The 13258-nt window shown below is 40.7% G+C and overlaps 1 protein-coding gene across 1 annotated transcript in view; it reads right to left on the bottom strand.

Annotated features, from left to right (window-relative positions):
- Positions 1-1134: 1134 nt before the first annotated feature.
- The window catches only part of TTC39A (tetratricopeptide repeat domain 39A), a 53437-nt gene continuing 41313 nt past the window's right edge, over positions 1135-13258 (bottom strand). Inside the window, exons 15-18 of the mRNA XM_032217846.1 lie at positions 8192-8303; positions 2583-2697; positions 1927-2043; positions 1135-1431 (exon numbers count right to left, since the gene is read on the bottom strand). Of these exons, the coding sequence (XP_032073737.1) occupies positions 1311-1431; positions 1927-2043; positions 2583-2697; positions 8192-8303 (465 nt within the window). The 3' untranslated portion in view covers positions 1135-1310. The remainder of the gene's footprint in view (positions 1432-1926; positions 2044-2582; positions 2698-8191; positions 8304-13258) is intronic.

Below are 13258 nucleotides of genomic sequence, written 5' to 3'. Positions count from 1 at the left end.
GTTCATGTGACCATGGAGATGCTGGGGCAAATTGTATATATGAGGCTTGGCTGTAAGTCACATTTTTCAGTGCTATTGTATCTTTGGATGGTCACTAAATGAATGGTTGTAAGTTGAAGTTTACCTGTATTTATCATATAGTTTTAAAAGTTAAAAGTTTCAGTAACTTACCCTGTCTCTCACCTGTGATATTCCACTGACTGAGAGTCAGCAGCTGAATCTATACATGTTTCAGTTTAAAATGCTATCAAGCGTAAAATATTTTGTGAAATAATTTTCCTAAGTTGAATTAATGTCAAGCACCAGGGGAAATCAGGAGATTCAGGCAGTTCAAATAAGTATAAAGATTTATTGCAAGCTTAAGCTCTCTACAAGAATCAGATCAACTAACTGTCAAGGTATATGAGCGGGAGATAAGAGAGATATTCAAGATCGGCTGGACTTAGATCTCTTGTGGGTATGCAGGGACTCGTGACTTATGATGCATTTGATCCCTCCTCAGGCTTAGAATGGTCATCTACAACATCAATTGTTTACTCCTTATTATGGAGTAATAACACATTAAAAGTATTTTAATAATCTAATTCTTTTCAAATACTTTAAACTTGGCTTTTGTTCTAGAAAATGATTCAGGATTGTTTGCTATAGTTCTTCAATTATTCTAATATTGATATTTATCCTAAAATTCTTGGTAATCGATCAAATTGGCCAAACAACAATATTTCACAGGGTGATTTGCCCTTCCTAATTTACATATCAAAGCATGGCTGATTTGGGAATTCTGGGAGTTGAAGTCCACAAGTCTTAAAGTTGTCAAGTTTGGGGACACCTTTATTAAAGGACAGCTGAAAGGTGGGAGGGAAAGAGATTCTGCCTTTTTAAATTATTTCCTTGTGATAAGCAAGCAAGCTTGTAGCACTATACATTATTCTATTTAAGCAATTTAACAGGCAATTCAGTTATTCTTTTAATATCAAGAAAACAAGATCCATCTTATTAGTACTTTTAAAAATTAATAACCATCTGAATCTAATCAAGATGTGAGCAGAAAGTCTTCACGTTCTACTAGTTTATTTCCTGTTATTCACCAACAACATATATTTCAAAATATATGTTAAAACTGGCTGAAAATGGCACACAGAGATAATGAAAAAATACTGTTTTTTAGTGTTGATTCCTCAGAATTTTTAAAATTAAAAACATTTGTGCTGCATGTGGACACAGAAATCATTTTAAAATATTGCCAATAATATCCATCTGTGAAGTTTTGTACACCAAATGAACTGCTGATTTAAAAAAAAACAGTAACATTACAAAACCACAGTTGCTATAGAATCATCATCATCATCTGGGAGAGATCTGGCTTGATGCAAAGCAGCTTGAATTCTGAAGTGTGTCCTTGTTTCCATGGAGTAATTCTTATAATTTTGTCTAAAACAAACAGATATTTGTGATAGGTTTATACCTACAGTGTTTATCATCATCTAGATTTAATAGAGCAATATTTACACAGAAAAAGACAAACATTTTATGTTTTAAAAGGGAATAATATGTAGTGTGTGTATACTCAGAGAGTATATGTGTGTGTGTATGTACATGCACACACACAAATATGTATATATATACCTGGCACCAGTCACAATCTGGGGAATAGGTTTTGTATCTGTATACAAAGTATCTGCTGATTATTTACAGATAATCAGATATGAAACCTTGTTTGTCCCTCATTCACAATTTGCTCAAAGTCTAACAACACTGATTAAAAACCAAATATAAATTTTAGTATAATTTATAAATAAATAACAAATGTATGCTTCAACCCTCATTTACTGAAGTAAATTATATATTTTCAGCAAATCTACTTCAACCCTTCCCATCACCTTATCTACTAATAATAATGAGAAAGATATACTTCAACAGGCTTACTTTGCTCTTTCTAGGATCTTAATTGCTTCTTCTATTTTATCTTGATCCAGATATAATAAAGCAAGTTCGAGCAGCGCATTTGGAATTAAGTAATGATCATACTTGATCTTCTTTTCACTTCAAAGAAGAAATGGCAAGGTGCATGTAATGAAGAACAATAGTTTTACAGGCAAGTATAAGTAAACTTATTCAGAGTTGACAAGAAGAAATTTGGACTGGTCACATGATGACTTGCTTAATGACTGCATCGTTTAGTGATCAAAAGTCCAGTCCAAATTGTGATTGTAAGTCAAGGACTATCCATATGTAAGTTATACAACTCAAGCCATTTTACCTATTTTAAAACTGTAAGCTTTTTTTGATCCTGATAGCTACTATCCCAGACTGATGAAGCTATCGGGTTACTAGATAAAGCATGTTTTTATGCTATCATTCTCTCAAGAAAGGACCAATGTTCTTTCCAGAATAATTTATATTTTCCTAAAACCCGTCTCCTGATTTTAACTTAGACAGGTTAAAACCTATATATAGATATATATCTATATAAATACATATAATTTATTAACTGACATGAAGAGACTGCTTGAAAACTTTGATATTTAACGCAGCCATTCCTGGTTTAATGTTCATTAGTATCTTCTAGTCTGGAAACTTACTTGAAGTGAATATAAGTAAAGTGATCTTCTGCTTCCGAAATCTTGCCCAGATGTTTTAAGCATAGCCCTTTCAGAAGCTTTATCATGCAGTGGTCATCAACAAGAAAATCTGTAGCTGAAAAATAAAAGAAGATGCACAGGTAATTTTAGATCATGACAAACATCTTGTTTAGGCAGGGAACATGGTGAAACATATTTAATATTTTCATCTAATATTATTATGTCCACACATTAGTTGTGAACATAATTATAACTATTGATAACACATATTCAAACTATCCTACACAATATTTAAATGACAACATACAATTATTTGAATTAGTTTCATATAAATTCTGTGATCACATGAAGAATTTGCTATTATGTCAGTAATTTTAAATTCCTCGTGCGATCACAGAATTTATGAAGTCATTAACTCAAATAATTGGTGCATTTTGCATCATGTTACTGGCTGGGTAATATATCTAACACGTTGGCTGGGATTATATATATTGATAAGCATATTTTTCAACAGACCACAGTTAAGGAAATTCTGATTTAAAAAAGTGTTTAAATCCAGTTTAAATCCTCCAAGACGGCATGCTGAGCAGTGAGGGGATTTGCTTCTCTTGCCGACAAACAGCTGATTTTGCTGCCAAAGCAAGTTCCTTGGCAGCTGGCTCCCTAGAGTGAATGGGAGCTGCTAGGAATGAATTAGAACAACTCCCTGAACATTCCTGGAGGTTGCAAATCCTGGTAGGAGCGGTCAGAGAGTTGGGTCTACATTAAGGTGACCAGATTTTCAGATTGGTAAAGAGGGACACCATTGATCCGGGGGGGGGGGGCTTGATTAAAAATTTTATATTTTGTCAAAAGCTCACAAAAGGCGATTAATGACCCCAGGACTGAAACCATCATAAATACAAATCTGTTGCCAAACAAAATTTTGATCACGTGACCATGAGGATGCTGCAACGGTCGCTAAGTGTGAAAAATGGTCATCAGTCACTTTTTTCAATGCCATTGTAACTTTGGTCACTAAACGTTTTCCCCCTCCTCGAGACACCTCACTTCTTCCTTCCTTCATTCCTCTTGCTTATCTACCTTCACCTTATCCGTCCTCTGCTCTTTCCCTCTCTTCCTTCCTTTCTTCTTCCATCCTCTCTTTCCTCACTCACTCCCTTTTTTTCTCTTCCTTCCTCCTTCCATTCTTTCAGCTTCCTTTCTTTTGCCTATTTACCTTCTGTCTTTCTGCTCTTTCCATCTCTCTCTTCCCCTTCGCTTCTGTTCCTTCCTCCTTCCATCCTTTCACCTTCCCTCCTTCCTATTTCTTCCTTCTTCCTTCCTTCTGCCTATCTACCTTTACCTTCTCTGTCTTTCTGCTCTTTCTCTGTCTTCCCCTTTCCACCCTCCCTTCTTTCCTTTCTAGATCCATCTTTTCTTCTTTCCCCTCTCTCCCTTTTTCTTCCTTCCTTCCTCCTTCCTCTTGCCTATCAACTTCATTCTCTTTGTCTTTCTGCTCTTTCCCTCTCTTCCCCTTCTCTTCCTACCTCCTTCCCTCTTTTCTCTCTCCCTTCTTTCACTTTCTTCCTTCCTTCTTCCATCTTCCTCCTTCTCCTTCCTCCTTCTATTCTTTCTCCTTCCATCTTTTCTCCTTCCATCTTCTCCCCCCCTCCCTTCTTCTTTTCCTTCCCCTCTCCCTCCTTCCTTCCTCTCCTTCCCACTCTCCTTTTTGCAGATTTTTCCTTTTGTGCTTTAAAAAAAACAGGACTTTTTAAAAACGCCACAGAATGAGCTGTCCTCCTCCTCCATCACTAATAGCTGGGGGCTCAGAAATCGGAGCGAAAAGCCAGTCCTCCATCTCTTCCCTCTTCCTGGATTCACTCTGTAGTTTCTTAAATCCCCCCCTCTCTCTGTATCTGTTTCTCTCTCTGTGTGGCTCTTTGCCTCTATCTCCCTCCCTCCGTCTCTCTCTCTCTCTGTCGTTCTCTCTGTGTGTCTGTCTCTCTGTCTCTCTCTCTCTGTCTCTCCTCCCTCCCCGTGTATGTGTATGTGTGTTTCTCACTCTGTGTGTGTGTGTCTCTGTCTCTGTTTGTAAGCCGCTGTCGCGCCTGTTGTCCTGGATCAGTCTGAGCTGCCTGTCTTTCTTCAGCACCTCCCAGGGGTGCACATCCATCGTAAAATCCATTGGGTCGTCCAAAGTAGCAGGGCTCAGCAGGACCTTGGCTGAATGCGTGCAAATGCTCAAGTCTGCTGCTCGCCGCTCCTCAGCTAGTTGCAAAGTTCTCTCCAGAGATTCTGGCAGGCGGAGGCAGCACTTGCCTCTCGAGCTTCGGCGAAGGGGATTTTTTCTGCGGGACGGAGCCTGGGCGGCAGGGAATTTCCCCCGCCGAAGTAGAAGGCGAGGCTTTCAAACTAGTCTGATCCTGCTTGAAAAGGTTGCTGTGGTGGAGCAAAGGGTGCCCTGGCTGAAGATTCCCTCTTTCAGTCAGTCTCTGGAATTCCCCCCCCCTTTTTTTCTACAGAAGGAAAGGGTTTTTTGACTGGACAGCTCGACATGATTAAGGCCGTTCTGCTCCTCCTTTGCGCTGCCCTCCTCTCTCTGATAGCCGCCTGGTTAAAAAGGAGGAGGAGCCCATCGAGGAAGACGAGGAACGCGAGGGGGATCCCTGCCCCCGCAGATGGGCTCTGGACTAGCGGAGCCTCCTCTTCCTCCTTTTTAACCAGGCGAACTTCGGCTGCTGCATAAGCCCATGGCCACACGCTGCCCTCTTCTCTCTGATAGCCGCCTGGTTAAAAAGGAGGAGGAGGCTCCGCTGGTCTGGAGCCCATCTGCGGGGGGAGGGATCCCCCTTGCGTTCCTCGTCTTCCCGGATGGGCTCCGGACCAGCAGAGTCTCCTCCTCCTTTTTAACCAGGCGGCTATCAGAGATAAGAGGGTAGGGTGTGCCCTTGGCCTTGTGCAGCACCCGAATTCTCGCCTCCTGTTCTTCGGCTGTTGCACAATCCCAAGGGCACGTGCTGCTCGGTTTGCTGAATCCGGCGCGGCTTCAGAGAAGGAAGGCATGCGAGAAAGCTCCCCCCCGTCCCCGCTGCCTGAACGTTTGAATGAAGGAGGCTGCAGGCTCCTTTGTCCTCGGCTATGCAATTTTCTTTCGTTTTCTGCTGCTCGAACAAGTGAATGAGGCAGAGGGAGAATGAAAGGAGATTGCATCCCTTCTGTCTCCCTGTTGCTCAGAAAAGCAACTCTAGGAAGCTCCTTTGGTGGCGGCAGGCGTCCTAGAACCTGCCTGCTAGCAAAGGACCTTCACGAAGTTGCTTTTCTGAGCAACGGGGAGACAGAAGGGACAAAATACCAGCTGGCTGGGATGTATATACAGGACTGGGGACGGGGCAGGCTTACTTCCGGGTCCGGTCACAAAAATCGGGACTTTTTAAGAATGTCCCGGGACACGGGACAAATTGTGTGAAAGCGTGATTGTCCCGCCAAAATCGGGACGTCTGGTCACCTTAGTCTACATCTTTCCTCTCAGCTGTTTGGGTTTTTAAAGCCTGCCTTGGTTTATAACTGCACATATTAATTTTTTTTCTTTATTTGATTCATATTTTTAAAAGTTAATTGACTGATTGAAGGCTGATTTACTCTAACGGTTAGAGTAGAGTAGGGTTAGAGTATAACCCCTTACTACATTTTATCAACTTTATTTTGTTTCTTCCCTTTTTTTTTAAATAGCTGTGAACTACTTTCACTTTGCATATGGAAGCTGAAGGCAAATTTTCATGTAAATTCTGACTTACAAAAGTGTTTAAACCCTTTCAGCTACTGAGAGCTACCTGTGATCAGTGGACCACAGTCACTTATGCTATTCCAAAATTAAAATGCGCTCTACATGGGGCAGCCTTTGAAGAGTATTCGGAGACTACAACTCGTCCAGAATGCAGCCGTGCGAGCGATTGTGGGTGCACCTCAGTACACCCACGTTACACCTATCCTCCGCGAGCTGCACTGGCTACCGATCGGTCTCCGGATACGCTTCAAAGTGCTAGTCGTAACTTATAAAGCCCTTCATGGTATTGGACCTGGGTACTTGAGAGACCGCCTGCTGCCAATTACCTCCCATAGACCCGTTAGATCGCACAGGGTCGGCCTCCTCTGGGTTCCGTCTACCAGCCAATGCCATCTGGCTACCACCCAGGGGAGGGCCTTCTCTGTAGCAGCTCCGGCCCTTTGGAATGAACTCCCCGCGGAGATTCGGACCCTCACCTCTCTCCAGGCCTTCCGGAAAGCCGTTAAAACCTGGCTGTGCCGGCAGGCCTGGGGTTGATGAGTTCCCCTCCCCTCTCGACTTGTATGGCTGTATGACTCTTGTGTATTTTAATTACGTGTATTGTGTTTGTATCCCCTTTTCCCCTTTTGAGTTGTTCGCCGCCCTGAGTCCCGCCCCGGAGAAGGGCGGCATACAAATAAACTAAATCTTAAATCTTAAAACCTAATTTGCTCCCCAAAACTGTCTGTTCCTATTACCATTCTGAACACCTCCAAATATTAGGAATTGGAAGAATTGGGAAGAATCTTTTACTCTTATTTCCACTCTTAATTGCCCAAAGCCTTTTGGGGGTCCCAACCCCCGAGCCGCAGCCCACTACAGGACCATGACCTATGTGCAACCAGGCTGTGAGCTGGTGCAAACACACACAGCTCATGTGAACGGTGGGCCAGCACAAATGTGCAGATGTATAGTTCGACTCATGCAAATGGTGGGCTAGTGCGCACACACGAGCTCAACTTGCAGTCGAGTTGCATGTGCATGCACATACATGCCAGCCACAGCTCACACAAGTCAAGCTATGTACGTGTGCGTGCACGCTGTCTCATTGCTGCATGGCTCAGTTCCCCTCTCCCCCCACCAGCTGGTCACTAAGTCATAAAGGTTGGGGACTGCTGCTTTAGATGGTCAGTTGTAGCCTCAAACTTCCCAGAAACTGCTCTCCTACCACTGTAAGCAATTTTATCTGAGGTTTGAAACTAATATATATATAAATAGAAAGGGGAAGGATAATAAATGTAGAAAGTAGAACTGACCCAATTATAAGGAGCAAGAAGACACTACTGATTGCTGATTACCAATTTGTAAACATATAAATTACCTATTTTATTGAACTGGGGGGAAAAAAACCAAATATTTGTCATCACATGAACTCTATTGGAAATCTATACTTAAATTTTAAAAAGTTTGTCTTTTGCCTTCTTAAATGTATGCCTTGTGCTCTTTGGGGTGCTAATTTCCAACATGTTTCTCAAACATGCAAGGATATCATGGGACTCTTAAAGTATTGAGATAATCATTGCTTAAGACAGATTCTGATCAAATGGTCATACTGCCAAATGTCAAATGTATTCCTAGAACTGAAACATGTTTCCTCAAACTAACATAAAATTATATCATAGTGGAGTAATTGAAAATAAGACAATTGCCAATGATAACACTACTATCATTACTATCTTGCAATTAACCCAGCAACTGACTACAGAAGAATGGGTGAATCTGTCTAGAACTCCAAGACAAGCAAAATCTCTCTGATTTGTCTTTATTCTCTGCAAGGATGCATCTGAAATGAGATTTGGATTACCTGGGCTTTTCTCCAGGATTGTTTCTGCATCTGCTAAGGACTCCAATATGTTTTCAGTTAAATCTGGGCACTTCCCAATCACTGCATAACCATTCCAGATATACATCATTTCCTAAAAAATATTGAAATATAATGTACACTACTGGAGACATTTTCTTCCAAAATATATGAGTACATCAGATAACTATTTGAGAAGTATTTTTGTTAAGTTTGTTCTGTCAGAATTTTCTTTTTGCTTCTTGCAAAACTCTGCCAACCAGCAATTCTTGATCTACATATTGTCTGCCTCACTGAGAGTATGTTGTTATTTCCCCAGAACTTTGAAAACATATTTTATTTATTTGAAATAATTTATTTCAACTTTTAATCTTCTACCTTAAAAGGCCAAAGCAAAAGCCACCCTGAGTCACCTTATAGGGGACATGAGCAGCGTAAAAATGTAATCAAATAAATAAATAAAATTAATAGTAGGAAGTGTTGGATTAAGGTGGAAGAGAATGTAATTCCTTTCTGTTAAAATCAGATAAATTTCCTCTTTCAAATGACTCTTTTCCATTAAAAAGCTCTCTACTTTTTAGGTCTGTGTGGTGTGTGTATGTGTATGTGTGTTTCTCTTAACCTTGCTTTTCTTACTCATTATGCAAATCCAATCTGGAAGAAAAACAGTAAATGGGAGAGTGATTTTAAAATTAAAGAAAACAGAATATATGAATAGGATTAAACCAGGGTGCATCCATGAAACCAGTAATTCCATGTCCAAAATGAGCATTCATAAGAATGGATCTGTTTTCTCCCAAATAAATTATTCAAGTATATTAAATAAAAAATGAAAGACTTACTTGCATAATAGAGCTATGAAGCAGGACCATTTTACCTTAGCTCCCAGCTGGCAGCAATTTGCACTTAGCAAAACACTAGTGCTTAGTTTTATTACTATAATATTTTTTCCCAAATCACATCCATATTTCTATTGCATTTTTGAAGTCCCTAAAATATGGATCTTCAGAAAGGCTCTGAAGATTCTATGGTTCACAGCAACACATGGTTGTGTTATGTTCCTGAAGGTATATTCTAATTTTTGATTGTCACTTGTAAATTGCTCAGAATCTTCAGAAATGAAGCAGTAGCTAGCAGAACCAAGTTAGAAATAAACAAACTAGAAAAACCATACCACATACCACATTCCGTTTCCCTTTTCCTTCTCTTTCTTTGATGAGAAGATAGAGGCCTTTCTTTGCCTTGTAGAATATTTCAGCAGAGAGATCTTATCTGTTTGCTCTCCGATTTCCCCACTCCTTGTCACACCTTGCAGTAGAGCAACCAGTAGAGCAACCAGGCCCAGCTTTCCTCCTTGGTCAACACATTGGGCAGCCCGAGCTTCTAGCCCAGTGATGGTGAACCTTTTCAGCATTGAGTGCCCAAACTGGAACGTGCATGCATGTGCGCGTGCCGGAGCGCCGGAAACCCAAAGACCAGCTGGCTGGCATACCTGTTTTTCAAGCCAATTTCTGGCTGTTTTGGGGGGGCATTTTCAGCCTGTTTTTGACCCCAAATGCCCATAAAACAGCCTGAAAATGGTCCAAAAATGCCCTTGGGGGGGGGGTTCGGGCCGTTGCCAGGCCATTTTCTGGCTGGTTTGGGGGCCATTTTCAGGCTGTTTTTTGGCCCAAAAATGGTCAAAAAACACAGTGAAAATGGTCTGAAAAACACCCTTAGGGGGGGGGGGATATTTGGGCTGTTTTCAGGCCGTTTTCTGGTGCTCTGGTGCCAGCAAAATCCAGCTGGCTGATGTGCATGTGTGCACGGGAAACCAGAAGAGCAGCTGGCAAAGGCGCGTTTGCCCACAGAGAGGGCTCTGCGTGCCATCTCTGGCATGTGTGCCATAGGTTTCCCATCACGGTTCTAGCCTGTCTTTCTCTGACCAATCCTCATCATCTTGTAGCTGCTTCCTGAAGAGCCTGACTTAGCCTCAAAGCAGTGCCCAATCTGGTATGTGAGAGCAGGCAAGGGTTCCAGAGTCAATTGATGCAAAAAGAAAGGCTTGGCTCTGTTTCCCAGCCGACTACCATATTTTTCAGAATATAAGACGCACCTTTTTTCCTCAAAAAAGAGGCTGAAAATCTGGGTGCATCTTATACATCGAATACAGCATTTTTAGCCTCCTGAAACCCTGCCCCTTCACCAAAATGGCCGTGCATACCCTTATGGAGGCTTTCAGAGGTCTGGGGAAGGCAGAAATATCCCTTTTAATTACTAAGATACCAGACTATTTCACTTGTATCTCCAAGGTCAGCGTTCCTCTAAGCTGCATGCCTGCGCGGCCGCGCAGGTAACAAAAAACACCGTGCACAAGTTTCAAACTGCAGCGCAGTGTTTTTTAATATCTTTAAATGTGACTAAAAATATCCCCCCTTCTTCCCTTCTCTCTCTGCACCGAACTCTCTCCTCCATCTGGTGATTGGTGAAATCAAGGAAGACTCTGCCCGGAGACTGATGACACTGCAGAAGGGAGAATTCCCATTGGTCCTCTGGGGCTTCGTCAGTTCCTGGGAAAATGGGATTTGCTGTTTCTCTGCACATCCGGGGTTTCTCAGGCATTGCCATTTTTTCTGTGATCCCTTCGCTTTGGGGAGAGAGGGAAGCAGCGTGGAATTGGAATGCCTGAGCCAAAGGTGTCCACGGGATCTTGAGACTTGATTTTTGAGCAGTACCAATCCTTTCCACTCTTTCCTTTTCCTTTCTGTCCTTCTTCTAACTTCCTTTCTTTTTCCTTTCCTTTCTCTTTGCCTTTCTTTCTTTTCCATTTCCTTTTCTTTCTCCTTTCCTTTCCCTTTTCCTTTCCTTCTTTTCCTTTTCCTTTCCTTCTTTTCCATTTCCTTTCTCTTTTCCTTTCCTTTCTCCTTTCCTTTCTCTTTTCCTTTCCTTCTTTTCCTTTTCCTTTCCTTCTTTTCCTTTTCCTTTCCTTCTTTTCCATTTCCTTTCTCTTTTCCTTTCCTTTCTCCTTTCCTTTCCTTTCTCCTTTCCTTCTTTTCCATTTCCTTTCCTTTTTCCTTTCCTTTCACTTTTCCTTTCCTTTCTTCTTTCCCATTTCCTTTCCTTTTTTCTTTCCTTCTTTTCTATTTCCTTTCTCTTTTCCTTTCCTTTCTCCTTTCCTTTTTCCTTTCCTTCTTTTCTATTTCCTTTCATTTTTCCTTTCCTTTTCTTGTTTCCCATTTTCTTTCCTTTCCCTCCCCCTCCCTTGCCTCCCTTCCTTCCTGGCGGTCTGAGGGAGAGGGAGGGGACCCTTTTCCTCCTTGCCCCCTCCCAACATCTGCTCTGATGGCAATTATGGCTAAAAAAAGTTCAGGTGCTCAGGCATGAAAATGTGCCGCTTGAACACTATACTTTTCCGCACACACTGAAAAAAAATTAGAGGGAACATTGTCCAAGGTAGCATCTTTTTTCATATCATTTTCATCAGGCAAAAGTTGTTCTTCTTCTGTAATGTCTTTTTAAAAAACTTATCTATAGAGGTAGACACTCATAAAATTAGGTTCTGGGTCCATTGTTCAAAAATATCCTTCAATATGTACAATGTTAAAATATTTTTCTTCATTCTATGTTACCAAAGTCAAATTTAAATGGTCTTCTTATTTAATTGTAATCTTTACTTCCTTCTGGTATACTCTGGTGTCTAACCTTCCAAGTCTTACCCTATCATTTTTTAAAAATAATTCAAAAAAGTATTTTTCCACAAGAAGGACTTTTATAATTAATTTCAAAATTTGACTTCAAATCCATTCTGGATCCTTAGTTCATTTGTAACTTTTCAAGGTTCAAACCATGTTTTTGCTATTTATTAAAAAAATTAAAAGAATCTCATCCAGTATTTTTAAACGGGTACATCCAAAAGTTCCTAATAACTAAATTAATAAGCAACTTCTGAAAGTGATTAGAAAAAGAAGTATGTGAACCAAGTATGTATCCATAAATGTGCTGGCCATGGTTTGAGCTTTCCCTTGTGTCCCAGAGCTCTTCATTCACCAAAAACCACTGTCTTGTGGTATCCTAGTGAGGAGCAACTGTGCACTGATGATGTTACCTAGTTTGGTAATGAAACGTCTGCAAGAAAATATCCAAGGTTAAAGAACACCAAGTACTTTTTTTAAAAAAAAAAAAACCTGAGCTATAAATATTTTCCTTTATGAATGAGGAGCAATTGTCTGGAGCACTTGCACATGATCTTAAGACCTCTTGTCTGGAGAAGAATTATGAAGACCTGATCTATTTACTGGGTCTGCATTCCAGAGTAAGTTGTTGGATCTGCTTTTAGTGAAGCTGTTTCCAGTTTGTCATTCTTTCCTGAAAAGTCCTTTCTGTGTCAGTTTCAATTAGCCAGGAGTTTGAAGGAACAGAACCACAATATAAGACACTTTCTTTCATACGCCTGGTAATAAGGACCCTTCCACCACAATCATAATTGGCCTGGTGCTGCAGTTAATTATTAACAGCCTGCTATAAATAGTGAAATTCCAATTTCTAATTCCTCAGATACAGTTTCATTATTAGGGAGCGCCATCTGGTGCTCTTGTTGTGCTGTTCCACCAAGAAAGACAAAAAATGATTATCAGCCATAAATGAGGCAAAAAGTCAATTAAGTAAAGAATTTCATTTTCTGAAACAAAGAGATACACATCTATTTGTGCACTATAAATGTGGCTTTTTCATAAATACTTTCCACCTACATAGTTTTCTCCATTTGCACTATGAAACTCTATATATAATAGTTTGCATAGTTAATAGTTATCCAGCATGAGTCACTTATTGGCTTGATTTACAGATCTCATCATTATTTTGTACTTTTTTCTCATAATGTACAACTGGTTAAGTGAACTCATACATCTGTGTATATGCTATTTTCCACATCTGACGTATCCAATGTGACTCTCTCTGTGATGGACTTCAGTATCATATTCATATTCAGTGTCATATTCATGCTCAATATGTCCAACACTCTAGATCAATGATGGCTAGTCTATTTGCCATTGCGTGCCAAAAGCGGGGGGGGGAGCATGTGCGTGTGCCTTC

The sequence above is a fragment of the Thamnophis elegans genome, chromosome 5, assembly GCF_009769535.1.
Source record: "Thamnophis elegans isolate rThaEle1 chromosome 5, rThaEle1.pri, whole genome shotgun sequence".
In the NCBI taxonomy this organism is placed as follows: Eukaryota; Metazoa; Chordata; class Lepidosauria; order Squamata; family Colubridae; genus Thamnophis; species Thamnophis elegans.
The sequence above is the reverse complement of the archived record's forward strand: the minus strand, read 5'-3'. Positions and strand labels throughout refer to the sequence as shown.